The 24286-nt window shown below is 46.9% G+C and overlaps 7 protein-coding genes across 7 annotated transcripts; 2 read left to right on the forward strand and 5 right to left on the reverse strand.

Moving 5' to 3' along the window:
- Positions 1-1007: 1007 nt before the first annotated feature.
- Positions 1008-1598, forward strand: BDV27DRAFT_153819 (response regulator; the record flags this gene model as incomplete). Its single annotated transcript, XM_032071861.1, has 2 exons — positions 1008-1247; positions 1308-1598. 2 exons carry the CDS (start codon positions 1008-1010, stop codon positions 1596-1598), a joined length of 531 nt encoding a protein of 176 aa, XP_031931702.1.
- A 108-nt stretch (positions 1599-1706) lies between these two features.
- On the reverse strand, positions 1707-5293 carry exg2 (putative exo-beta-1,3-glucanase). The gene is made up of 3 exons (XM_032065526.1): positions 3547-5293; positions 2482-3494; positions 1707-2399 (listed from the first exon to the last, which is right to left on the reverse strand). Exons 1-3 carry the CDS (start codon positions 4627-4629, stop codon positions 1985-1987), a joined length of 2511 nt encoding a protein of 836 aa, XP_031931703.1. The 5' UTR covers positions 4630-5293; the 3' UTR covers positions 1707-1984.
- Positions 5294-6354: 1061 nt separating this feature from the next.
- BDV27DRAFT_36460 (serine/threonine-protein kinase) lies at positions 6355-8750 on the reverse strand. The gene is made up of 8 exons (XM_032076441.1): positions 8581-8750; positions 8366-8488; positions 8196-8307; positions 7913-8117; positions 7681-7836; positions 7174-7628; positions 7088-7117; positions 6355-7027 (listed from the first exon to the last, which is right to left on the reverse strand). Exons 1-8 carry the CDS (start codon positions 8621-8623, stop codon positions 6451-6453), a joined length of 1701 nt encoding a protein of 566 aa, XP_031931704.1. The 5' UTR covers positions 8624-8750; the 3' UTR covers positions 6355-6450.
- A 5522-nt stretch (positions 8751-14272) lies between these two features.
- On the reverse strand, positions 14273-18309 carry BDV27DRAFT_36471 (putative SNF2 family helicase/ATPase). Its single transcript, XM_032076442.1, has 3 exons — positions 18231-18309; positions 14973-18129; positions 14273-14907 (listed from the first exon to the last, which is right to left on the reverse strand). Exons 2-3 carry the CDS (start codon positions 17979-17981, stop codon positions 14482-14484), a joined length of 3435 nt encoding a protein of 1144 aa, XP_031931705.1. The 5' UTR covers positions 17982-18129; positions 18231-18309; the 3' UTR covers positions 14273-14481.
- A 291-nt stretch (positions 18310-18600) lies between these two features.
- BDV27DRAFT_122054 (SIR2 family NAD-dependent protein deacylase) lies at positions 18601-19915 on the reverse strand. The gene is made up of 2 exons (XM_032065527.1): positions 19413-19915; positions 18601-19342 (listed from the first exon to the last, which is right to left on the reverse strand). Exons 1-2 carry the CDS (start codon positions 19741-19743, stop codon positions 18714-18716), a joined length of 960 nt encoding a protein of 319 aa, XP_031931706.1. The 5' UTR covers positions 19744-19915; the 3' UTR covers positions 18601-18713.
- A 337-nt stretch (positions 19916-20252) lies between these two features.
- Positions 20253-21571, reverse strand: BDV27DRAFT_122056 (pyridoxamine 5'-phosphate oxidase family protein). The gene is made up of 2 exons (XM_032065528.1): positions 21305-21571; positions 20253-21248 (listed from the first exon to the last, which is right to left on the reverse strand). Exons 1-2 carry the CDS (start codon positions 21366-21368, stop codon positions 20512-20514), a joined length of 801 nt encoding a protein of 266 aa, XP_031931707.1. The 5' UTR covers positions 21369-21571; the 3' UTR covers positions 20253-20511.
- Positions 21572-21778: 207 nt separating this feature from the next.
- Positions 21779-24073, forward strand: BDV27DRAFT_122059 (aminopeptidase P family protein). Its single transcript, XM_032065529.1, has 11 exons — positions 21779-22035; positions 22107-22271; positions 22334-22366; positions 22418-22545; positions 22604-22996; positions 23045-23088; positions 23149-23182; positions 23238-23459; positions 23513-23631; positions 23686-23812; positions 23921-24073. Exons 1-11 carry the CDS (start codon positions 21831-21833, stop codon positions 23948-23950), a joined length of 1500 nt encoding a protein of 499 aa, XP_031931708.1. The 5' UTR covers positions 21779-21830; the 3' UTR covers positions 23951-24073.
- Positions 24074-24286: the final 213 nt, after the last annotated feature.

A 24286-nucleotide genomic window follows, 5' to 3' on the forward strand; every position in this document is an offset into this window, starting at 1 on the left:
AAAGGGAAAAAAAAAAAAATAAAAAAAAAAGAGAAAAGAAAAAAAAGTGTAATCGGTCGAGATCCATATAATGTGGAGCTTTCCCGTCTGGATATGAACGCTGATTGTGTCAAGTGGCCACAAATTTAAGTCTTTGGGTCATTAATATGCCCTGCCGCTGTCACGACCAAATCATGCAACTTGGATAGGTTAGCCTTGAGTCAGAGAAACCAATACGAGCATATTTCCCATGGGCCCATGAAGCGAGTTGGTGCATATTCCCGAGTCAGAGACGGCTTCGATCGTGGGAAAGCTGAGCTCGAACGGAAAGCATACCCGAATCTCACGATCGAGTTAAGCAGAGAGATCTAGATCGGTGTCCGTGTGTATGACTCGCATTTCTTCTGTACGAAGCTAGGCCCAACAGAAAGATACGAAGAGATACCCCCTCCCTAAACAAGGGTCAACCCTACCCAAAGCCCGTGTCGCCGTTCCATACCTCCAATCCAGAATATCCCAAACTTGGATGGGCCCAACAATCCTTCTCGAAAGCCACCTTATATTGAGCCTAAATTTCGGGAACCAAGAAAAAAGCTGACACGGACCCAAGTAGGCTAATAAAGGAACCCAGGGAATATAAACGGATTCTAGACCAGGCGATCCGGTTCCATGGAACCCTCGTTTCAGATATATCCCGTCGAAACGCGGCATACCATCCAGCGCTGCTACGGCTCTCGCCTCAGATTCAACGGATATCGGAACCCCCTGCAATCTCCGTTATAAACTCAATTTTAGTATAAAGGGTATATACATCACCACGCCAGATTCTGCGTGTGCTGTTCGAATAACCTCACGTTTTAGCGACTATCCGAGATTTGCATGAAGAGCTGGCCTCTGATTCTAGTCTCAACACCTTCCATCGTAATCCAGCAATGGTCCAACAGACATCGTCCGCCACAACAACAACAACATCATCATCATCATCATCATCATCCAGCCAAAGTACATACCAAGACCAACAACACAAAATGTCCAACAGACCCGATTCATTAAGAGCCTCACGCTCTATGAGCTATCCAACCGACAAACGAACAAAGACCAATCTACACATCCTAGTGGCCGAAGATGATCCCACAAATAGTACCATTCTGCGCAAGAGATTAGAAATGTCCGGACATACAGTATATCTGACGAGGGATGGGAAAGAGTGTGCATCTGTGTTTCGGGAGAAGGCGAATTGTTTTGATGCGGTGCTGATGGACTTACAAGTAAGCAACTCTTCGCTCGTATATACTAGAGATCAACGGGGCTAATGTGTGAGTAAACAGATGCCAGTAGTTGACGGCTTGACCGCAACAAAGATGATTCGGGAAAGTGAACAATCCTCTGCCAGGGGCGGAGCACTTAAGAATCGTGTACCGATATTAGTTGTTTCTTCGTCCTCGAAGGAGAAAGATCGACAAGTATACATCGATACTGGATTTGATGGGTGGATTATGAAGCCTGTTGGTTTGCATCGGATCGGTGATCTGTTGGATGGGGTCTATGAAAACGAACGTCGCAGCAATTATATCTACAGACCCGGGATGTGGGATGAAGGTGGCTGGTTTGAAGGGTGATTGACCGAATGAAGAGCTTGATGCTGCCGTTTGGTTATTCCAGGGGCATTGATTGACTCCTGGGATTATTGTCATGCCGTTACGATGAATGCTACTTGTATAATATACTCTGTCTGAACACACCATATCCTGTTCATGAGCACACAAGAACTATTTATATAACTTGGAGACCCTCTAAGCCACCTCTTTAACATTTTGTGCAGTAAGAATAGGATATAAGCCTGTATATACATCAAGACGACCAAGAGCGATCCTGCGGATGTCCGATGAGCAAACTAAAATACAACCGTAGCCCACCACGCAAATATATGCTACTTGAACCGAATCCAAAAATAGAAAAAGAAAAGGGGAAATCTAGAAACATACAATGAAACAAAGAAACCTAACTAATAAAATTCCGGTAAATCCCCGAAACTCGGAATATCATCACCACACTTGAAATCTGGAGCGTAAGCTTTCTTCGGCATATAGCCATTCTTCCAAGCCGTTTTGTAGCTCCACTGGGCAGCGGACTCCGTATGCCAGGTCCAATAAAACCAGCCCTGGGCTGTTCCAAAAGCAGACATCTGCGCCTCGGCATATGTTTGAAGGAACTTCTTGTAGCCGTCTGAGTAATCCGCAGGAGGGGCATTGGCGGAGGCACAGCTGCAGGTTGGTCCTGTGTCAGCGGTGGGACAGTAGACCGTTGAATCGCCTATAGCAAAGGTGCCCTCCCAGCGGGTGCCGCGACCGACGTTGTTGAGGTATTGGGCACAGTCGGTATCAGCCTGGGACCATTCGCCGCAGATGGTTGGGCCCCAGCTATTTTTTTTTTTGTCGTAGTTAGTAGCTGACTAGACATGGTCGTGATTTGAGTGTTGAGGGGGGGTTTAGTTGAACGTACCCTGCGCTTGTGGTGTTGATCTCTTTGATCATGTTGTACCAGTCATTACAGATGAGCTTTACGCGGTCCGTGTGATTAAGGACAATTTGTCCCGTGTTGAAGATGGTGTACTGATGAGTGTCCAGGAACATCCGGTCCGGCCGGTCCTTCAGCATTTTCTTCCATTTGCTCAAGTTCAAGAAGCCGTCGTGGACGGTGACATAGGCTGAAATACCGTTCTTCTGCACCAGCTTGGTGGCATCTGTCGTCCAATTTAATACGTCCTCAACCGGCAACGAGAGCATGAGTGGCTCATTGACGAGCCCGTAAATTGTAACAACATTCTTGTAGCGGGGTTGCGCGAAAAACTGCGAGATTTGGTTGTGGAAATCGAGAGAGCGCTGTCTGTTCAGTTGGCCGTCCGTACCATTCAACCAGCCGATGACTCCCTCGCGGCCGCTATGGTTCCAGCCATTTTGGCTACCCGCGATGCCATGCGGGTCCAAGTTAACGCGGAGCCCATACTTTCGGCAGTATTCAATGGCTCGCAAGAGGTACCTCCATGATATTTTTGCGACATACGGATCATCGTCATACGTCGTGACCGCCCAGTAGGAGAATTGGATGCGAACATGATCCAGTCCTGCATCCCTCATGTCTATAAAATCTTGTTCTGAAATAAAGTCGGCATAATGCTTTTCGATTGTCGAGGCAGCGGACGATCCGAGCTTTTTGCATAGTGTATACTCATCGATAATTCTGTCCTTGCTTGAGTAACTCTCGAATAGTGAAGGGACAATAAAGGGCTCGATTGACAGCCATCCTCCAAGATTCACACCGCGAATTGGCTGCGATCCGTACGGGAAGGATTCATTTAACGGGGGCACATTGTCGTTGGGTCTTGTTGAGTCGTCCCATGTTGAGTTTAGCCCCATGATAGGAAGGCCACCGACCGTCTCGTTGGTAAAAGTCAGGTTAAAGTCTCTAGTGTCGTACCACGTCCAGGGATCCAGTATTGATCCCTGAGCATATTCCTAGACATATTGGTTAGCAATGAGTCACAAATTTGCATGGAAGTAGACATACTGGAATGCTGTCATGGCTTAGCCCATCCAAGCTTGAGATATAAGGCGAGTCGCTGTTATCGACGGAAGAGCTTGAGCCTGATTTATCATCATCATCATCATGGCCATGTTTCTTAGACATAACGACAGCAACCGGAATAACAATAGCGAGCACGACGATCAGCACACCTATGACAATCCACCATTTCTTCCGCTTCCAGAATGGCGGTTGTGCATTGGAGTTCTCCATACTTCCATCCCAAATACCCTCCTTCCGCCATCTGGCCTCCATTGTTGGACCACCACCTCCGCGATGCCGAACCTCCATCTCTGGATGACCCTCTTCCAGATAAGCACCAGACACGATTCTGCCTTTCGACTGTCCTCGGGGAGTTTCCCCAGGGAATGGAGCAAGAGTCTGCGGTTCATCGCCAACAATAGGACGTTTGCGCTGACGCCTGCTCTCCATCCGACGTTGTTCTTCTGCCTGTGATCTTTCCCATTGGTCTTCCTCATCATAGTGGGAGCGGAGTTTGGCCAACGCATCAGCACTCAACAGATGGGATCCACTGTTCGTAGAATCACTGCTCTTATGCTTCATTGCTGCAGCGCCGCGTGCCCTTTCCCTTCGCCTCTGCCTTCGCGCCTCTCTATCTATGTCGCGGGGTCGTTCCCCTTGGCCTTCCCGACTGCGATGCCTCCGGTCCCTAACGCCCCGGGTAGGAGTACCACCGTCACCATAGGTTCCGTGCCTTCTGTATTCCTCCCCACCACGATTCCTACCTCTCCTGTTTGGCGATGCAATTGGCGATTCTCCCGCCCTAGACCTCTCTCTCCGTCTCCCCTCCACATCATGCGATCTAAGAGGTACCGCAGGGTCCTCCGTAGCAACATCATATTCGTTCAAATCATTATCATAGTCTCGAGATTCATGGCTTCGTATATCATGCTGGTAACCGTCACGCCTATATCGCCTTCGTTCACGGGGATGGTAATCGAAATCGTCATCGTCATCATCATCATCATCATCATAAACCTCGCGATAACGTCTGCTCGGATCCCGCTCGCCGCGATAGCGGTCCCGACTGCGCGAGTGACTCGGCATGCAATTCTAACTTTAACCGAAATGCGACAATCGCTCGATCTGTAAATTCGACAATGCGAATGCCGGGCGCCCCACTCGTTCACCGTAAAGCAGAAGCCCAGAACGTCATGAAATTCGCGTCGCAAGAGGAATGGATGGCGGGGGTGTGTCGAATGGTTAAATCAAGGAATGAGAGAAATTGAAATCATCGTTAAGAAATCGCACAAAGGGGGACTCGAGGAAATAATCGCCAATTATACATATGCGACGTGGGAAGCGCGACTCTATAGCCCAGACTTTAGTTGCCCGCGCTAAGACCCAAGTTTCTAAGGTGCCTCTCTTATCGCAGTAAACAAACTTAGCGACTAGAGAGCGCGTCGCTACCTAACATCGGAGCGAAAAACGGAGGCCCTTAGACCACTTATTAAAAAATGTAGAGCCCGGTAAGTGAGTCCTGGTTCATTTCAGCAGGGTTGTTTCAGTCTGGAAGCTGCATATTACTATCTAGTATGCTATTGTTCGGAAGATTTACCGATCGCGAGGGATGGTTTATTTCTGGACCCGACGGCCTGAGAGGCCAACCTCTTGGCGTTAGTGGAGAAGAAAAGTTGCGGAGCAACAAAAGCGGTGAATTTCAGATTAATAACTGCAAGACCATGTATCTGGTGGGAAGGAGAAGAGGATTGTGGCTGCCTGGTATCTTGGTTCATTTGATTAGTGGAGAAGAGTGACATTGAAGATTGAACCAGTTACCAAGGAAAGGTAGTTGATCACGAGCTCTATTACATGACCCCCCTGTTCCCTTCCATAACTATATGCGTATCAATGTCTATTCTGAAGTATTCACATTCAACGGAAATATAGTAGTAACATATGAACAAATCATTAATTACAAAGGAACTGTAATCATCCAAGCCAATTGAGATCCTGGTTGAAACTGAATAAAAAAAAAAAAAAAAGAAAAAAACCTAGAGAAATAAAGGAGAAAAGAAATATCTATGCAACCCCCTTCATATCTTTCAACCACTATGCACAGCATAACCACTGCCAATCCATGACCATCAGGAGGGGTATGTAAACGCCATCTAAACAATCAAAAGCACACAAGATAGGAAACAAGGTGTACATCCACAATAGGTTCGACATGCAGAATAGGAGCAAAGTCTCGCTGGTCAACTTAGTAATGATTATGATAATAAATTGGTCATATATGCACTTCCGTCTGTACAACTCCGCACCTAGACCAACACAAAAAGGGGAGAACGAAGATAGAGAATAGGTCTGCTCTTTGCTAAACCCACTAGAACGAAGAAGTCGAGGGAAATTAAAGAAGTAATATTTTCTCCCGCGGCCCAGGACTCATGACAGTGTTGGGGTCCGAAAATGTTGAAAGCATGAAGACACCAACTGCACAGTGATCAATTCACAGTGACCCTCTCGTGGCCATGTTGATGCTTTGGCAGGCACTTTTAAATGCAAGGGACCAGAGATGAGGACCAGCAGAATAGTCGGCCATGAGTCTTGCCGCTGGGGGTTTTCTTTTTTTGTGTATCGCCAAAATTTTCAGTAATGCTAATTTTTCATCTGACCTCGGAATCTCAAACGCGACGGCCAGAATTGCTAGGCGAGGCTTCGCGAGATATATTTGCATTAGACGCCACGGTGCGACCAATCTTAGTTGGGCCAGCCAGTGGTGCAACACGTCGGCGATCTGTTGAATGCTGTAAGAGGAGAATTCTATTTCGAGAGCCGATGCTTCTCCGGCTAGCTCAAGAGTAGAGCGCCGAAGGAAAGCAGGACGCGTTACGTCGCCCCTGCCGCTTGAATTGAGTCATGTCCTCCTCAGCTAATGATTTGTCTAGCTCCTTCTTTGCCCAGAACACCTGGTTCCTGTGGCTTTGGACTCCTGTCACGGCCCTTCTTCCGGCTCAGGAAGGCTAGCATGCCGCTGTTCGAGGATTTTCCTTTGATAGAACCAGCATCATAACCTTCGGCTGGGAGGGTCGAGCTTTGATCAGCCAATTCACTCCAACTGCCTGCTTCCTCAAGCACCATCTGCACACCACCACCTTTGCTTGTTTTCCGTGTTGCTCCCTTCGGACGACCCGGCACAGGAGTGGGGTTGGTTGGGGGAAGATGATTGGCCGCAGGGTTAGGCTGAGGATGGAATGGACGATGGAATTGTGGAGCTGGTGAAGGCGGCGGCTGTGGGTGGGAGGTGGGAGAGGTAGGAGCTTGGTTTGGGATAGAGTCTTGTTGATCCACGGTCTCACCGAGGGGTGACGGAGTTTCAGGCTGAGTCAATCGACTCACTGACCCATCATTGTTACGCAAGGGAGGCGAGTTCCTCGAAGAATCGGTCTGTGAATATTGTCGCGAGTGCGTTGAGCCAGCTGGGGGAAGGCAGTCTTCGGGATTCCTGGAGAATTGTCAGTAAATAGGACGGTTCGTTCTCGCGCACACTCCTCTTTTCACTCACTTCGACGCTGCAATAGCTTCCGCGGCATTTCTATGACTAGTTAGCGGATTTCACGTTTCATGCACACTATACGCTAGACAACATACCCTCGGAAAGTCACAGTCGTGTAATCAAATGGCTCAAACATAGTTTCAATCAGACGGTGAAGCTCATCTTCCCTGATTTCCTTCGCTGTAGCGTCTTCTCTTAATTCTGCTCGTGGCTTCTGTCGGCGAGCTCTGGCCTCGAGTGGTGCTTCCTCAAGAAGCAATTCCTCCAGATCATATGTGGCGTCAAAGTTGGTTTTATCACTAGAGGGTCTGAACACTGGTGGGACTTCCTTGTGCTCAAGCGCTACAAAGTCGAGTTCAGCGAAGAAGGGGTGAGTAATATAACTCTCCCAACTGGAGGCACCGATCCGTTTGCTTCGGTCCTTCTCCATGAGTGCACCCATCGCTCGCAAGCATGGAACCGAGACTGCCGGGTTAGTGACATAGTACTTCGGCTGAGCTTTTTTAATGTTTTCGCTCAGTACGTCCTGGCTACGACCTTCGAATGGTCGCTTTGAGTTTTGTTAGTGTTGATTCCAGGTTAAAGAACACGCTTCAACAAACCTTGTTGTAGATACACTCGTAGAATGTTACTCCCAGTGACCACCAGTCAACTTCACAATAGTATCCGCCGCCCTCGTATACTTCGGGCGCAAGATATGCTAGGGTCCCTGATTTACTGGTGAGAGGCTTTCCAGGGCGGAAGTCCGAGGCCACATTCTGCAGCAAAGACAATAGGTTAGTTTTCCATATTACCGTAATGCCCCGATTCAGATCGGCCCGGAGGATGACATACGAAATCAGCCAAGTGGACGTGTCCTTCAGAGTCCAATAGCACATTATCCGGCTTCACATCTCGATGAATAATGCCTTGCGAGTGGATATATTTCAGCGCACACCCGAGTTCGGCCATCCAAAAGCGCACGGCGTCTTCCGTAAAGCATTTCCTTGAGATGTGGAACCGCAGATCACCGCCATTCATCAGATCCACCACGATATAACTTCTCAAATATCAGCAACATGGCAAAGGGTGGAGGAGGAGGGGAATAACTGCGTGAAAGAACCGCTGCAAGACGCACATATATTCTATATCTTGGAAGCTGTATCTCAAGTTGCACAGGAATGGGTGGTTCAAATGCTCGAGCATTCTCCGTTCACGGATGATATTCCGTACACTTTCCGACCGAACCACTGCAGAAGAAATACATTAGTTAAGGCAAGATGAACAGGATCAACCTTGGGTTCGTACCTTCTTCTTTTCGGATGTATTTGAGCGCAAATGTCAACCCGGTGTCCTTTTTCTCCACGATACGAACCTTTCCGAAAGCACCTTTCCCGACCACGCGAAGTAACCGGAATTGGTTCAGGTTGACTGTTGCCCCCCTACGGTCAGCGTAATGTCCGAATCGAAACCGAAAACTGTTGTTGTCGGTTTCAATGGACGACTGGGCAACATAAACGTACTTTCATCGGTGGAGCACACCGGCTTCCCCTGCGAATTCCCCATTGAGAAAGTTGTGTGACAACAGAGGCTAGAAAGAGTTCGTCGGAGTAACTTCAGACCACATCCCACTCGAGCCTAGTAGTTATTGTATGCGTCGGCGTAGCACAAATTCGGCTTTATGTATTCGACTGTCTGTGGAATCGGAATGATAAGACAAGAGGGAGGCGAGTTTGAGCAAGGCGATGAAAAGACGGACCGGCCGAAATGACGAGGCGAGGTGAAGGGGCTGTATTAAGTAGAAAACAGACGCTGTCTAGTTAAATCAGACCTATGGTCCCCGAGACAGATGTGTTAGCCCGCAAACGAAGCATCGCCAAGTTATGCAGAGGCTGCTTCGCCCGAATGATACGGGGAAACGTGGGCGGAGGGGCTCGATTTCCAGATTTGCCAGGAAACAATATTTTGCAGGTAAAACGTACCCTCGGTAAGATGCAATGGCTTCGGAATTCAGAAAGATTGTTTAGACAGACACTGCTTCTAAAGCTCGGAAGTGAAGCAGGACGTGAGTGAGGCGGAGTGAAGACAGAGGAAAGGCGATTTTGGTGGATTGAAGCAAGACGACGTGAGAGAGAGAGCGGCAGCCCCTAAAACGGAGTAGTTTGATAGTTAGTAACCTTAAAGCCTTCCGTCAGAGAAAAAGCGAACGGGCCGTATGTTTTAGGTCGTGTTCTTTTCTTTTTCTCTATAATAATAAAATTATTATCTTTTTCTTATTCTTGTGAGAAATATAATTATTATTCCTTTGAGAATTCTAATATTTTGACTTTTGACCCTTGATAGATGAGGTTTAAAATCATCCGATAATATTATAAATCTATTTTCTTTGTGTTATGTTTCTGGAAAAGATAGAAAAGCAAAAACTTAAAGAACTACTAGATACGGGGAATTAACATGACCAGGCTCCTCTTCTTTTCTTTTTCCTTCCTTCCTTTTTTTTTTGCTTTTTTCTTTTATTATTCTTTTTATTTTTGTTTTTTTGTTCTTTCTTCTATTTCGTTTCTGACGCAGCGCAATGCAAGAAGACTAATAGTTCAAAGGGACGGAAGGAATACGATACGAAAATCAAATGGGGCCGAGGGCCAGGATTAAGCTATGGCTTAGCCTGCTCGGAAAAGTCCAATGAAAGAGTGGCAAAAATTTCCCAGGAGAAGGCGGTCTGAAAAAAGAGAGTCGTAATGGTTGCACTCCAGAGTGGGTTTTTTTTTTTTTCTTTTCTTTTCTTTTCTTTTTTTTTTTTGGGGAAGACTATCAGAACCTCAGTAGGAGCGAAGATAAAACAGGATGGTTAAGGTGAATTGGGAAAGGAAGAGCGATGCTAAAGGTTGAACTACTGGCTTAGTGGCGCCGTGATGGCCAGCCAGACGTCCAGGAGAAGTGCCGCATGGGCCCACGAGGGAAACACACCGTCGAAGGAGAAAGTGGGCGGCGTAAGGAGTAGAATGGATGTGCCGGTGGAGATGGTGACGGGGGCTTGCAGAAGGAAGACAAGATGACGAACTAACTAATACATAGAGGGGGAACTCCGATAGGATCACCTTTCATATAACTCTATAAAGTACCACCATAACTAAGCGTATATACGTACTGGTTAGTAGTGGTACTTAACATTGCCTGTCTATGGCAGATACAGAATTACCCCAAGGTGTGTACATACTCCCTTCGCTAGACATATGTCTCGGTATCTGGTCGTACAGAGATGCAAGCAAGGATCGATCTCGGCACCACCTCGTTAAAGAGCAAGTACAGAGTATCTGAAGCATTGCTGCTCTTGCGGTGATTTGGAATGGCGCACCTGACCACTGAGAGTAACCGTCTCTCCAGCAATATTTGTTATATTTGATCATAAAGTATATGATCGATTTCTCTCTTCGCCTCGTTAACTCTCCGTGCTTTCTAGAACAATGGAGTATATTCATTTGAGTTCTGATCGTCGGCCAATATGCAGAGTGTTATCTGTTCTCCCCAAGAGATCACTCACAAAGATCCCTTGCACACCATCCCCACACACACCCACAACATTCCCCGAACAGCCAGGACTGACCTGTCAACTTACTATCTGACATCTTCTCTCAGAATATGGCATAGCCGAGCACGTTGACAACCAGCCCCAAGGACTCAGAGAGAAAAATTTACCTAATTCCATATCCTAGGCGTGGCTTTGTCTCGTGGCCGCCACGTTTTTGATGGATTGCATAAGGGGAGTCTTGTGTGTCCATTGGGAATTGAGGGCTTCTCTCCCGAGTCCACCAGAAGGAGTATAGTCGAACATGATTGCTCTTTGTCTCCGTTCACAGGATTCTGTTCCCCGAAGGCCTACCGTCGTAGGACAAAGTACTCTCTCAACTCCCACGGCGAATTTTCCATTGGAACAGGCTGGGGTAATGCCAGCCGAAATGGAGGTGGGATATCCCTGTCGGTTACTAAAACATATCTTGCAGATCATTAGTACTGATTTCCTGAGTTACATGAGATCCTGGCTTGCTATCCTTCTTCATTTCTTTTTTTATACTTGTACTAGTCACAGTGACTACGGTACATACTCGGCTAACAGTTACCGAGAGAAAGGGAGAGGGGGAGAAAGAGGTACGAATAGATGAAAATCCGTGATGTATATTAAATTATATTTATTATTATTTTAATCTCGAGCATGGTCGCATATAGATAGAAAAGAAACCTTAACAAACTATGGGTAGACATAACACCGTGCCCTAATCCTTCCTTCTCCAATCCTGCATCCCCAGACGTGGATAGCCCCTACACAGAAATTCAAAAAGAAACCAAACACCACCAGAAGATTGTCACTAGGGAATAATATTACGATTAAATAATGAAAAAATAATAATAGAAGGAACGCATAGCTCCAGGGATCCGCTCTGGGATTGGAGCGGGGCCCGAAAATCCCCACCACCAAAGCGCCTTAGCTCTTTAGCCCATCGATGGTAGTGGACCCGCCATTTCGCTCCTCATCCAGTTTCGTCTCGCCAACGGTGCAGATCCTATTTTATCTAATTTGGCACTCCAGGCTCTGGACAAGACTAATTACTTTCGCGACGCCCACAGACGCAGGGGACCAGACAAATAAGGCTGCTTCTCCGACGCGAAGCGTCTTGGCTCTCCAGATGTCTCCAGTCCCGAATTGACGACGGGTTTGAGAAAAGCGCGAGAGGGTTTGATGCTGATCATTTCAGTGTCATTCGGTGAATCGCAATTTAAAATCCTTCTTTTCGGGCTTAGTATCTTACGGAGAGGGGGGGGCATGGGGGGCTCTATATTTAAACCCACTAGCTTTATGCATTGACATGCATAGTGAGAGTGGAAGTTCATAGACATGGGGCTTCGTGTTACATTTCTGACGTCTCATAAGCCTCCTGAATCTCAGCCGCTGGGGAAGGAAGATATGTAGAAGAGAGACAGAAAAATAGAAAAAGGAAGAAAGAAAGAAAGAAGCGGTGTCTTGTACAACGTTAAGATTTGCATTCTTTTCTGATTCTAATAGTTCTTCCTGACTTTCTAGAATTCGGTTCCATGCATGCAGCTCGCCTGCAGTAACCCTGTAAGGGGGTTTCGACGCCGATTGAACACTTCAGATCTGGTCTGGCCAGGCTGGATGAATGAACACCTCAGACATCTGACTAACCGACATTACAATCTACTCTCCTATCGACTAGTTTGCGAGGCGTATCCTTGATTTCAACCCGACCTTCTCGTTTGTCCTTTTTTCCCTTTGCCTTCGGAAAAGGAACCCAGAATGCCGGACTAAAGAAATCCCACACCAAACCGATCAAACCAGACCCTCTTTCTCTCTCTCTCTCTCCAGAAGGAAAAGAGACCTATCAAACCAGAAGTTACTCTGCAAGTTAATTTAGTTCAAACCATCTAGCCTTAAACTTGGTCTCTGCATCATAATCGATCATTGACCAATAAGAATTGGAGATTTTGGCTCTAGGTTTACCTTTTGAGTTGGGGATACTAGGTATGTGATATATCTCCTACATGATTCAGCCGTGGTATATGCGAAGTACGTAGTCACTTTTTGGATGTACAATGAAGAGATCCTTTCCAATCCTAAGAACTAAAGCAAAGACGAGTACGTGGCCTGGCAATGTTCAGTCACATGTAAGTACTAGACCGCTCCATGAGCGAACACTCCGATACCCCAGCGCGGTTTTAGTGTTCGCACTCTCAGATCGACAGATCAATCATGAGTCATGACAATAGACCATATCATACATTTCCCCATCAAACAAAATGCTTCAACAGCAGCTTCTCAGTAGAGCCCCAAATGAGATGGCTCTCGTGTGCGGTCAAGGCCGCCCCGTTATAGTAGGCCCTTTCCACTTCTTTGTTGCGCGTGAAGGTGGAATTGCCGTATAATAAATACCCAACTCAGGTCTGATACACTGGTGTTGACTAGCTATACACACCTGGAAGGATGGTAAGGTGATAAGGCGTGCCGTATGCACGATTCTCGATAAATTGCGCATTATGGTACATATTCTTTCTATGGCATTTGAATACCACTATGTGCCAGTGAACTGTGCGAAGATTTCCCTTTCATTTCTATCAAGGCTGAACGGTATAAGCTTCTCTATTGTCTGTGGGACTGCTATGAGGATTTTCTTTGCGTGGATCGGCTTCTGTCCCGACGGGGTTTGGACCAAGATACAACTGGAATTGTCCATCTCGCTGAGTCTGCACATGGCGCTGATGACCTTGCTCTTGTAAAGCACGTCGCGACCCAATTCTTTCTCTATTGCTATGTATAAAACGCTATTGTCATAGATGATGTCAACAGAGAACATCTTTTACATGTATAGCGTCAGCTTCAGGAGAAGTCATCGTTTGGGATAGTGTTTGGTTTTACGGCGATGAGTTCTCCGGTCGCGAAATCGACATTCTCAGACTGGTTCGTAACGGAGATCTTGTTTATCAGAAAAATGTTGAAGTGGGAGAAGTAGTCCATCAACACGCCTTTTTTTTTTTTTTTTTTTTGAGAAAGCTCATTACACCGTAATGGCATTGGAATTCCAGTAGCAGTGTCAAAGTAACTATTTGAACGACCTCCAAGTCTATCCTGTTTCTCGATGACAACGAAACTCTTGCCCAATTGCCGCAGGCGGATAGCGGCATCTGTGCCTGCTGATCCACCTCCTATGATGGCTACATCAATACCAAGTTGATCGAATGAGAGGAGGTCGTGTTATGAATCAGACTGAGTAATTTCAGCCACTGTACCAAGCAGGCACATAGCGGCGATTGATGCAAACACTTGAACGATGACGCACATGATATGCTTGAACCATTCCACAGAGCCACGTGTGGTCCGGGGTGCCTGTCGAGCGACTGGGGCTGAGATGGTCTTTATAGACCTAGGGTGTATCTCCAGCTCACATCGGTTAAGTAGGTATGGCAACGAGAAGTTGATACTTCACTTAAAAAGCTAAAGAGACCATTCGGATAATTTTGAACACTTGCTTTTCTTCTCCTCATTCTTCAGGTTGCGTATTTGGTTTCTGTTATTGTCCAGCCTGCTAATGTTGCATCGGTTTTCAATTCGCTGGCTTGGCTCGAAAGTCTGAACGCCAAAACTCGGGGGGCCAACAATCCCTCAAATGATATTCGGAGACTGGCTGTACGGAGAATAATGAAATGTCCATCAAAGTAGGTATATTTCCAGAAAGCACGTTTAAATCCTTTGGGCGCCAAAAAAAGCCCTAATAAAATCCCCGATATCCTTAAAGCAAGACTATAAGTTGGTCATACCCAACTACCCTATCCAATTGCTCCCCACCGTGAAATTGCCTCGTCTGTCTTACGCACCTTGTCCCGCGCCTGAACCCCCAAAAACGCTATCTGTCCATTTACCACCGTCTTCCGAAGACCGAATCTTCACCTCTGGATCCTCCCCGTTTCTCTGGCTGCCGGTTTCGGTCGCGTGAGCTAGAGTGTGATGCCTGTGTCCTCGGTCTATCAGAAGACTGGGGATTTGAATAGTTGTCTTCATCGGCAGCGGTCAACAACCGTGTGGATTGTTTAAGGTCGATGTTGCCACGTTCCCCTGTGAAGCGTGATTCCGCATCCCGACCGAAGAGGGCCATCATGTCGTTCATGGTAAGCTTGGCCGCAGCAGTCTTGCCCTCGATGGTGACATTAGCGAGCTCGCGCTTGCGCTCTTGAAGGCCAGTGATTCTCTCTTCAACAGTATCCTTTATGATAAGTTTGTAGATTTTGACATCGACAGTTTGGTTTAGCCGATGGACACGATCAATAGCTTGTTCCTCAACGAACTAAACAAATCATAGTCAGTCACAAATGTGGGCAGAAGTTTGTCAGAATTAGGTGAAGAACATACAGGATTCCAAAACGGCTCCAAGATAACCACCCGACTGGCCGCGGTAAGGTTCAGCCCCAGTGCGCCAGCTCGCAAACTACAAAGTAAGACTCTTGTCCCACTATTGTTCCTCAATTTGTTCAGACTAGCCTCTCGGAGGTCGTTTCGCATGCCACCATCATAACGTGCAAATCCAATGCCCGCGCGCTGAAGGAACGGTTCAATCTTGTCCAGCATTGACGTAAAGACTGAGAATACGATGAATTTGTGGTCTGCAGACTCTCGCCTAAGAATCTTCATGAGATGTCGGATCTTTGTTGAAGGAAGCACTTGATTGTCTTCATCGCCAGGATTAAGATAGATGTCGTCTTCATCTGATTCATTAACCTGTTTTCTGGCACCCATACGGTTGCGTGTTGGCGACTCAGGACCACCTTCATCGTCCGAATCAGTCTCAGAGTCTTCTGAGCCGAGCCAATCGCCACCTCCTTCAGCATCTTCATCATCCGACCCTCCAGCCTTTCCAAGATCTGGTACCATACGCTGGTTTTCGGGAACAAGCCACTCGCCATCGTCTTCTTCATCGTCGCTATCGACAACTACCTTTCTATTTCTTCGGGACCGTGCAAGTTGAACCTCTGGTCGCCGGTTGGAGGGTGATTCCGTAAGGTCAACAACGTCTTGCTCTGGATAACGCTTTTCCTTGCCGTTGTGATTACCGGCGAAATTAACGTTCAGATCTGTCTCACACTCACCGCATCTGCTAGCACCAGCTTTCGTCTCTTTCTGGCTTAACTCAGCTTGGCAGATGTCGCATTTCTTCGAGACAACACTGAGAGCACCGAAGAGATCCGCCATACTGTCTAGATCATCCTGTTTCCCGGCTGCAGGTTGACTTCCCGAGGTACCATTCTGCAGGAGAATGTCTTTGTCTTTAGCAAGGTCACTTTTCACCAAATCTGGATGGTTACAGGACTGTCGGAGACGCAACAACAGTACCAATGCACCGGCGTAGTCAAGTTTGGAGCCACCCATCATCTTTTCAAGGCTATTGTCGGTTCGCTGCTCGAGGCGCTTGTAGAAGTTCAGCTCACCCGGTGTGAACTCTGCTGAAACCTTGATCACCTCTCGCTTGACGATTTGGAAGCCAGATGGTTTTTTCTGCTCTCCGTCGGAAGCTGCTTCGTTAGGTTTGAGGTTGCTATTGAGCTTCAAGACATCCTTGGTGCGCCGCTTCATGAAAGCCTTCAGAACGACTTGTAAACGCTCGATCGCAAGAGCCCCGCGCCCATTGGCTAGAGGTTTAGTGATTTGTTCTTTCCAGGCTGCTAGATCGTTATAGGGTTTGATCCGGAGGAATTTGATCAAACTTTGCAACTCATCAAGATTATTTTGCATTGGAGTTCCGGTCAAGCACCATCGATACTCGGCATCTAAAGAGCAAGCAGATTGGGTTGCTTTTGCATTCCGGTTCTTGATAGTGTGGGCTTCATCCAAGATGATTCGGTACCAGTAGACGGAGAAGATGCCCGATTTCTTGTTTTTCTTGTCGATGGCACCGTGCTCAGATGTCAGAGTGCCATACGTCGTAATCACAACATCGTAATCTTCAAGATTGTCTGTCGCTTTTGTTCTAGTATTCCCATGGTAAACACATACACGAAGTCTATGGGAAGCCTCGACCTTGTCGGCGATTTCGGACTCCCACTGTTTGATTAATGCTAATGGAGCAACAACCAAAGTAGACTTGCTCAATCCGGGGGATAGCTTCGAATCATCTTTACCTCCATCGCCTTCGGGGTCAATGCCACTATCATCGTCTTCCTCAAAATTATTATTGATGCGCCGGCGCCCGTCTTTAGGTTTCCGGTTTGTGAGCATCAGGGTTATAGCTTGAACGGTCTTCCCAAGACCCATGTCGTCTGCGAGTATTCCACCCTTTGGAAGTACACCCTTGGTCTTGCTGTTGCCAATTTCCTTGTCCCGCATCCAGCTCACTCCCTCTCGTTGATGGGGCAGTAACTTGACTTTCAAGCCCTCCACCGTGCCATCATCTTCGTCTTCCTCTTCTTCTTCTTCCTCTTCTTCTTCTTCTTCACCATCTTCGTTTTTCGATTCAAGTTCTCCGGTGATATCGTGTTCATCCCGAGTGCTTGTTTGTTCTTCAATTTCTTCCCGATCGGCAGTATCCTCGCTGGATCGATCGGCCTCGGTCTCCGCGCGGCTCGCATCCGCGCTGGACTCATTAACAGTAACCCCTTGCAATTGAGCGGCTAGATCATCTATCTCGGAGCTTTCTTTATTCTCCTTATTTTGCTTCTCGGCCTTCTTGCTTTTACCCTTATTCTTCTTGTCCCTTTTCTTCTTATTCTTTGCTTTGGAATCTTGCTTTTCATCTTCGTCTTCAAAGGCTCCCTCTAGAAGAGCTTTGATGTTTTCGTTTGCCTTAGCTGTGTCAACATAACCGTTCACATCCATCGATCCGAAACCGGCATTGCGTGATCGAGAGCTGGGCGTGAAGCCGCCCTCGCCAGTCAAATCGACAAAGTTCCGCAGGTTCTTCGATGCGTTTGACACCTTAACCGCGGATGCTTTCGAAGCGAAGAAGGTTTTGGGGGCCCGTGGTGTGTTAAAGGTGAAATTTTCCGGACGTTTGATTGCGACAACATCGTTATCGACAGGGCGAGAAAACCGGGAATTGTTGTAGGCCGACGGACGAACGGGCTTAAAAGGATCGAAGGGCTCAGCGCGCCTGGGAGTTGAGACTGCAACACCTGGTGTCGTAGGGGGTCGGTAGCCATGGAAGGGTACACCTGGTCGTTGCTGCTGTTGAGGTCTATGGTGCTCTGGCCGAGGCCTGTTCTGTTTAGGGATGTTGAAAGGGTGATTGGTTTGATGGTTTTGAGGGCGCCCCCCGCCTAACGGTGATGGTTTTCCAAATTCTGGCTGATTGGTAATGTGACGGTGAGATTGTTCTTTCGGCTTCCCTGGGGTGATCGGATTCAACGGGTTTTCACTTTCTTTCGCCATCTTGAATAGTTGATGGAGGGGTTTCCTCTAAGGCGTCTTGGTAGGTAGGCTGCTGAGATAGTCTGAGGATATTATGCCGAATTATGTGAGATGAGAAAATAAGGTATCCTGTTTCACTGATGCTGGGTTTCCTCAAACATTTCTAGATCTGATCGTAGGGATGGCACAGTAGTTAGCATGACTCTTCAGGCCACCGGAGAATTTCCCCCCACTGTGGGGTTTTGTATTAGAATGACTTCATTCACATACCGCCATTAGATTTTAGAAAATCGCCCATGCCATAACAAAGGAGCTATAATTATTTCCAAGGCTCACCGAGTGGGGGTGGGGTTGCCAGAGAAGTTGATGTTGAGGCTGCAAATGTTGTTTAGTGCCGACATGCCACATTTATCGATAGCGCTAAACTCGCTAGTTTTGTTTGGATAGAACTTTTGCCCCGGCAACCAGCCGCCGTATTGAGTATACCCTCATTGCCTAATTCTTTGTCGTGTGGTTCAATGACAACGCAAGTGAATCTCCTACAAAGTTTCTCGAGGAAAGCTCAACGGTTATAGATACATCTAAAAGACCACTAGTTATTCTATCATTCCTCTTTTTCTAATATAGTGTAACCAACTGGGGAGACTATAGCAAACAAACATGGCTCCGATATTTATATATTTACGTTATCATTAGAGCATTTGAGTCTATTAGTTTAGTGGACGACCACACCGACAATCCCCATATTGCCAATCAGATCTCCCCAATGACTTCCTTTAAAATTTCCGGAACGATGGTACCTGCATCGCCTTGGAAGAACCAATCACCTGGTTTTAATCCTGAAGATCCTACATCGTTCCGATCCATATTGACCACCGCAACCCTAGCGCCTCTCGCCCTAGCCTTATCAACATAGCCTGCAGCAGGGTACACCCTGGAGCTTGTACCAATCACTAGTATCAGATCGATCGGACCAGACCTCATCCAGCTATCCACCATGTTGAGGGTTTGTGACGGCAAGCTCTCTCCAAACCATACCACCCCTGGTCGCAGAAGTCCATCTTTGCACTCTGGGCAATGTGGAAGGACATCAGAGCTCAGCGGAGCTAGCGGAACTCGGTCATCAGAAATATCAACTTCTTCACCTTCCGGTATCCCTAATGCATTGTATATAGACTTCGAAGCTTTTTCGCCCGTCTTATCGCCCGTCGATGGCTTGGGCTCTGGAACATTCTTCGGTATCGCGAGGGCAGGAACTATTGGATCGGTGAAGTCGTTCTCACGGGTGTAACTGCAGTAGAAAGACGTGCATTTAACGGTGAAGAGGGAACCGTGGAGAAGGTGAAGTTGGGATAATGGATGGTCTGCTCGTTGTGAGAGACCTATAGACAGATATTTCATTAGTGACCATGAGAAGTCAGCATAGGTAGTGTAATGAAGGTCAGGACTTGCCGTCGACGTTTTGCGACAAGGTAATGAAGTTTTTATTCCTCTTTGCGAGCTCTGCTAACGCATAATGTGCGCGATTCGGCTGTGCTTTCAGCGCCATATGTCTCCGATAGTTATAAAACTGCCACACAAGGTCTGGGTTGGCTTCGAATGCTTCGGGCGTCGCCAAATCAGTCGCATCGTAGGTTCTCCATAAACCCCCAGCTCCTCGAAAGGTAGGAAGCCCCGATGAGGCTGATATGCCAGCTCCCAGAAGTGCGAGTATACGTTTACGTCCTTTTAGGTACTCTGAAAATGACCTAAGGTCAGCTGCGGGGATGGCTGACGGAGCCATTGCGGGGTGTTGATAATGACTGCGATGGACGTTTTGTTGTACCGCGCAAAAGATGTACGAGAAAGGTAATAGAAACTGCAGGCTTAGATAGTGACTAATAGATATTCATAGGTGTAAAGATAAAAGGTAGAAACATGTACACGGATACTCAGGTTCGATAGGCAAAGAAAGTCGAGTATTGATTTTAATGCAATGTTGATGTTTAAATTATGACGTTGGCTCTGTCGGCAGTGCGTGGCATTTGAACCGTAAGCTGGTTCTGAGCTCTGACCTTTTGAAATTGTATTTATCTAAATACAGTAAATACCTCAATCTTTCTTTGGTCATTTCCAATAGGATCTCATGAAAATTGTATTTAAGTATGTACACTAAATAGTTCTCCATTCTGGAGCCTACCTTGATATTGGTTGAGGATTTAAAAGCGGTCTGACATACTTGTATATCGGTACTGCAACTATGGTTCGATTTGGTGTTTTGTCTTAACATAAATATTTTAATATTTGAAAAAGTATTGCAACTCATTCTCCGCTGTAATTATATTTCGGGGTACAACGAAAGGAGACAATATTAACTTTGCCAAATCTCTTCTTCTTCTACTTATTGTAAACCACAGCTCGCCCAACCTACCTGACTCGTAGTAAGCTTCCAGATGCCACTGACAGTGAGTTTGTAATTTAGTAAATTCGGCGCTTCTAGCTATCATAAATCGTCCTTATAGTCATAAACTTGATAATAAAAGCAAGGAATGGACCCATTAAGCCAACAGAACTAATGCTGTTCCTCAAGGGGAAGTGTCATATGAACTGCCTCCTGTGCATACCGCCGATTTTGATTATTCTTATCTGCGACAAACCGAGTGATATAGTCAGGCACTTCTGTTACTTTGTTCTCAGGACTTGGAACGGGCTCTCCAAATGTCTCCCAAACGGGCACAACACCGGTCCAGACACGGCTGGTGACCTCATCGTTCGTTGTATCCTTCTTTTCATCCGAAACACCACCGTCTCGGATCTTGCCACTACCATCGACGACTTTGACCTTGAGGATGACAGTAGAAGACATTTCTGCACTGTCTGGTGGCACTCGAGAATGCTCCCAGCGATCGGAGAGTACTGAGTTGGTGATTAATTCCATTGCGTAGAGCTTTTCAGCTTCGCCAGTCACTAATTTGGCATATCCGTGCAATACAGCGGACCGGTAGTTATAACTGTGTGAATTAGGCGTTAAGGAGAGGATTAACCCATCCACTCTGCTGGCAGCGACACAAATGGGCAATCCATCACCCTCAGAGTCCCGAGCCAGATTCATAATCCGTGAGCTGACATATCCATGAAGATAGCAGTCCAAGGGTTCGTCAATGCCGGCCGACGGGTAATCGAATGAGCCCATCTGCCCGATCATGGGCAAAATTGCGGGGAAAGGATCGGATGGCCCAGGGGAAAAAGACACATGGAGTACCTGGCTCGAATTGACGATGGTATGGATTGCCTTCAAGTCATAAGTGGCTAAAAGAGTCTTAGAGTGGCACCTAGCCGTGATTTTTCGTTCATGTAAGACTTACCTCGGTGTTTGTAGCGGTTGACAGTGTTGGAAGACCGCTTGGGATATGTCAGTGTTCGCCCCATATCGCAGAATAGAGTACGCGTCCTGTTTGTCTTGCCACACCAAGGAACTAGAGGAATGAGTTCGTACTCCGTGAATGATATCAGATGTGCTTTAAGTTCCCTTCCATCTAGCGTTTGAAAAGAATTTGGGCCATCGCCCAGATATGGCGTCTACTTATAACCATGCAAGCCATGTGCTTAGTATTCATTGCACTGGTCTGAGATAAGCTGTCGCTATGCTATTGACCATCGCAAACCGTCTCCATACTGGGGAGGTCCATGCGGGAGGGGATGTTAAATTGATCAATAATGATTGGCTGAGAACGCCGACAGTCTAGTATATAGAGGCCTAAGGCATCAAGGGACCCACCGGAAGGGCGTCGGAGCTTCTGACCGATCGGTGGGCGATAACTTTACCTGAACCAGATAAACCTGAATTCCAGGCTATCAGGAAACAGTTGCTTTCAAGGTGCGACCGTAAGCATGTCGACATGCAAATTGCTCACTCGCCAATGGCCTCGTTATCTACGTTGTCCCACGTCGCGTATATCTATCACAAGCTTCAACCGTACGGCGTTCCAGACACGACCAACCCTTCGTCGCGCATACGGTTCTATCTCCGCCGCGGAGCTTAAATTCGGTCAACCATTACACGAGACACACCCCCATATACTTAATCCAGGTGAACGTGTGTATATCTTATCGCCATACTAGGACATATGCGAGGAATTTAAGTGAGATATATTGACTCGGAATAAGTGACGCCCGGAATCACTGCGCTCGAGTATGCCCATCGTCGTTCACGACTCGCAAACCGACTCCCGAAATATGCTATCGCTGTGTTGAGCGCTGCGGAGGTTACATATCGCGCGTCCGGGATCTTCAATGAGTACCGGCAAGACTCCAACTTCTTCTACCTTACAGGTCCGTTGTCGTTGTATGATTCCATTGAGAGAATGGGCACTTATTGCTCTCACATTGAACAGGGTTTAACGAGCCTAATGCACTGGCTATAATCGGTGAGTACTTCATCCGCGAATACGACAATATCAGTGAGCTCATGGCTGTAGCAAATGATGGCTCCGGAGATAATCACATTTTCCATCTCTATGTACGAGAAAAGGACCCGAAAGCTGAGCTATGGGACGGAGCCCGGTCAGGCACGCGGGCTGCGATCGATGTCTTTAATGCTGATGAGGTAAAGCATACCTTACTTTCCATTCTCTCTTGGGACATGACTAATCTTGTGATTGTAGACAGGCGATATAGAACGCATTGGAGATATACTCCCTCGTATTCTGTCTGGTGCTACGGAGATCTATACAGACATCCCAGCCTTTAACCCAGGCAGATCATCCTTGCATCGGTATCTTTACGGGCCTACCAGCACATCTGAGCAGCTGAAGAAGGTCGTGGATCATAGTAAGGTCAGGCCTTTACGACATATCTTGAATGACATGAGGGTATTTAAGAGTGAGGATGAAGTCGTGCAAATGCGCCGAGTAGGGCAAGCTTCGGGAAGAGCTTTCACCGAATCCATGAGACAAACATTCACTAAAGAGAAGGATTTGACGTCCTTCCTGGAATATAATTTCAAAGTGAAGGGCTGTGATACGAGCGCCTTTGTGCCTGTTGTTGCGGGCGGTTCTGTATGTGTTGTATTATGATTAAACTGGGCAGAGTCTGATACCTCATAGAATGCTTTGAGCATCCATTACACGAGGAATGATGACGTTTTGAGGTAATGAATGAGTTCTCATCTTTTAACATTCGAAATTTGGGCTAACATATGACCATTTAGGGATGGAGATATGGTATTAGTCGATGGGGGTGGAGTACGTGCATGAATGTTCCTGTGGACTGCTACTCCTAGTACTTACCGCTTGATAGGAAACGGGCACTTACGTCTCTGACATCACGAGGACTTGGCCCGTTAATGGCGAGTTCTCCGGCCCTCAGCGCGACTTATACAATGCAGTTTTAAATGTACAACGCACCTGTGTGTCCCTTTGCAGGGAGAGTGCAAACGTTTCTTTGGACAAATTGCACACAATCGCAGAGAATGGCCTTCGAGATCAGCTCCAACAGCTCGGTTTTGATGTTTCAGGAAATGTAAGACCACCCTTTACTTTTGTCTCACCTAACATCGATAATGACGTTTATAGGCGATGGGCGTCTTGTTCCCTCACCATCTGGGTCACTATGTAGGACTGGACGTCCATGATTGCCCCGGTTATTCTCGAGGGTATAACTTGAAGGCGGGGCAATGCATTACAGTTGAGCCGTAAGTCATGGCCCAAGCAACTTTTTCTTTAGTCTTTAAGCTAATACCACCAAGCGGTATCTACGTCCCGGACAGTGACCGATGGCCGGAAAAGTTCCGCGGCATTGGTATCCGTATTGAAGACAGCGTGTGCGTTGGGGACGACAGTCCTATTGTGTTAACCACTGAGGCAGTTAAAGAGGTAAGATCCCATATCTAGATCAAAACTTCTGCGCCTGTGCCTCCTTATGGATCGAATTGCCGGACAATTGCAGTCCTATGCACCAAGAGCTAACATTGCGTGCTGCAGGTCGATGATATCGAGGCTCTTCGAGGATAAAGTAGGGAGCGCACTGGATAGATACCCACTGTATATGAATGTACTATAAAATATGAGAAGGGTTTACTTTGTGGTATGTGGAGAAACTGTAATAATATAAAAACGAAGGAGCATTCACGATTACTCCGCTCAATTTTCAGGTAATGAGGATGATGTGTTGTAATCACCTGAGTAAGGTTTGAAACCCCTCCGAAAGATTACGATGTGATACGCCGAACAACACAAGGGAATGAGATCACCACTTCAGATCGTGAGTTAGATGAGACAAAATCAGACAGGATAGTATCTATTTATTTCGGGCTTGAAAGAGGCTGAAGAATGTACTCTTCGAGAAAG

The sequence above is a fragment of the Aspergillus caelatus genome (assembly GCF_009193585.1).
Source record: "Aspergillus caelatus strain CBS 763.97 unplaced genomic scaffold BDV27scaffold_20, whole genome shotgun sequence".
NCBI lineage: Eukaryota > Fungi > Ascomycota > Eurotiomycetes > Eurotiales > Aspergillaceae > Aspergillus > Aspergillus caelatus.

Excerpts from the sequence above, each read along its gene's own strand:
- exg2 (XM_032065526.1), bottom strand. The coding sequence starts at position 4,629 with ATGCCGAGTCACTCGCGCAGTCGGGACCGCTATCGCGGCGAGCGGGAT. Across the intron at positions 3,495-3,546 it reads TAAGCCATGACAGCATTCCA|GAATATGCTCAGGGATCAAT; the intron begins GTATGTCTACTT and ends CAATATGTCTAG. Across the intron at positions 2,400-2,481 it reads ATCAACACCACAAGCGCAGG|CTGGGGCCCAACCATCTGCG; the intron begins GTACGTTCAACT and ends AAAAAAAAATAG.
- BDV27DRAFT_122059 (XM_032065529.1), top strand. The coding sequence starts at position 21,831 with ATGTCGACATGCAAATTGCTCACTCGCCAATGGCCTCGTTATCTACGT. Across the intron at positions 23,183-23,237 it reads TATTAGTCGATGGGGGTGGA|GAAACGGGCACTTACGTCTC; the intron begins GTACGTGCATGA and ends ACCGCTTGATAG. Across the intron at positions 23,460-23,512 it reads GTTTTGATGTTTCAGGAAAT|GCGATGGGCGTCTTGTTCCC; the intron begins GTAAGACCACCC and ends TGACGTTTATAG.
- BDV27DRAFT_36471 (XM_032076442.1), bottom strand. The coding sequence starts at position 17,981 with ATGGCGAAAGAAAGTGAAAACCCGTTGAATCCGATCACCCCAGGGAAG. Across the intron at positions 14,908-14,972 it reads TGGAGCCGTTTTGGAATCCT|TTCGTTGAGGAACAAGCTAT; the intron begins GTATGTTCTTCA and ends TGATTTGTTTAG.
- BDV27DRAFT_36460 (XM_032076441.1), bottom strand. The coding sequence starts at position 8,623 with ATGGGGAATTCGCAGGGGAAGCCGGTGTGCTCCACCGATGAAA. Across the intron at positions 7,837-7,912 it reads ACGTCCACTTGGCTGATTTC|AATGTGGCCTCGGACTTCCG; the intron begins GTATGTCATCCT and ends TCTTTGCTGCAG. Across the intron at positions 7,028-7,087 it reads GAAGCTATTGCAGCGTCGAA|GAATCCCGAAGACTGCCTTC; the intron begins GTGAGTGAAAAG and ends ACAATTCTCCAG.
- BDV27DRAFT_122054 (XM_032065527.1), bottom strand. The coding sequence starts at position 19,743 with ATGGCTCCGTCAGCCATCCCCGCAGCTGACCTTAGGTCATTTTCAGAG. Across the intron at positions 19,343-19,412 it reads CTTGTCGCAAAACGTCGACG|GTCTCTCACAACGAGCAGAC; the intron begins GCAAGTCCTGAC and ends ATCTGTCTATAG.
- BDV27DRAFT_122056 (XM_032065528.1), bottom strand. The coding sequence starts at position 21,368 with ATGGGGCGAACACTGACATATCCCAAGCGGTCTTCCAACACTGTCAAC. Across the intron at positions 21,249-21,304 it reads CAACCGCTACAAACACCGAG|CCACTTATGACTTGAAGGCA; the intron begins GTAAGTCTTACA and ends AGACTCTTTTAG.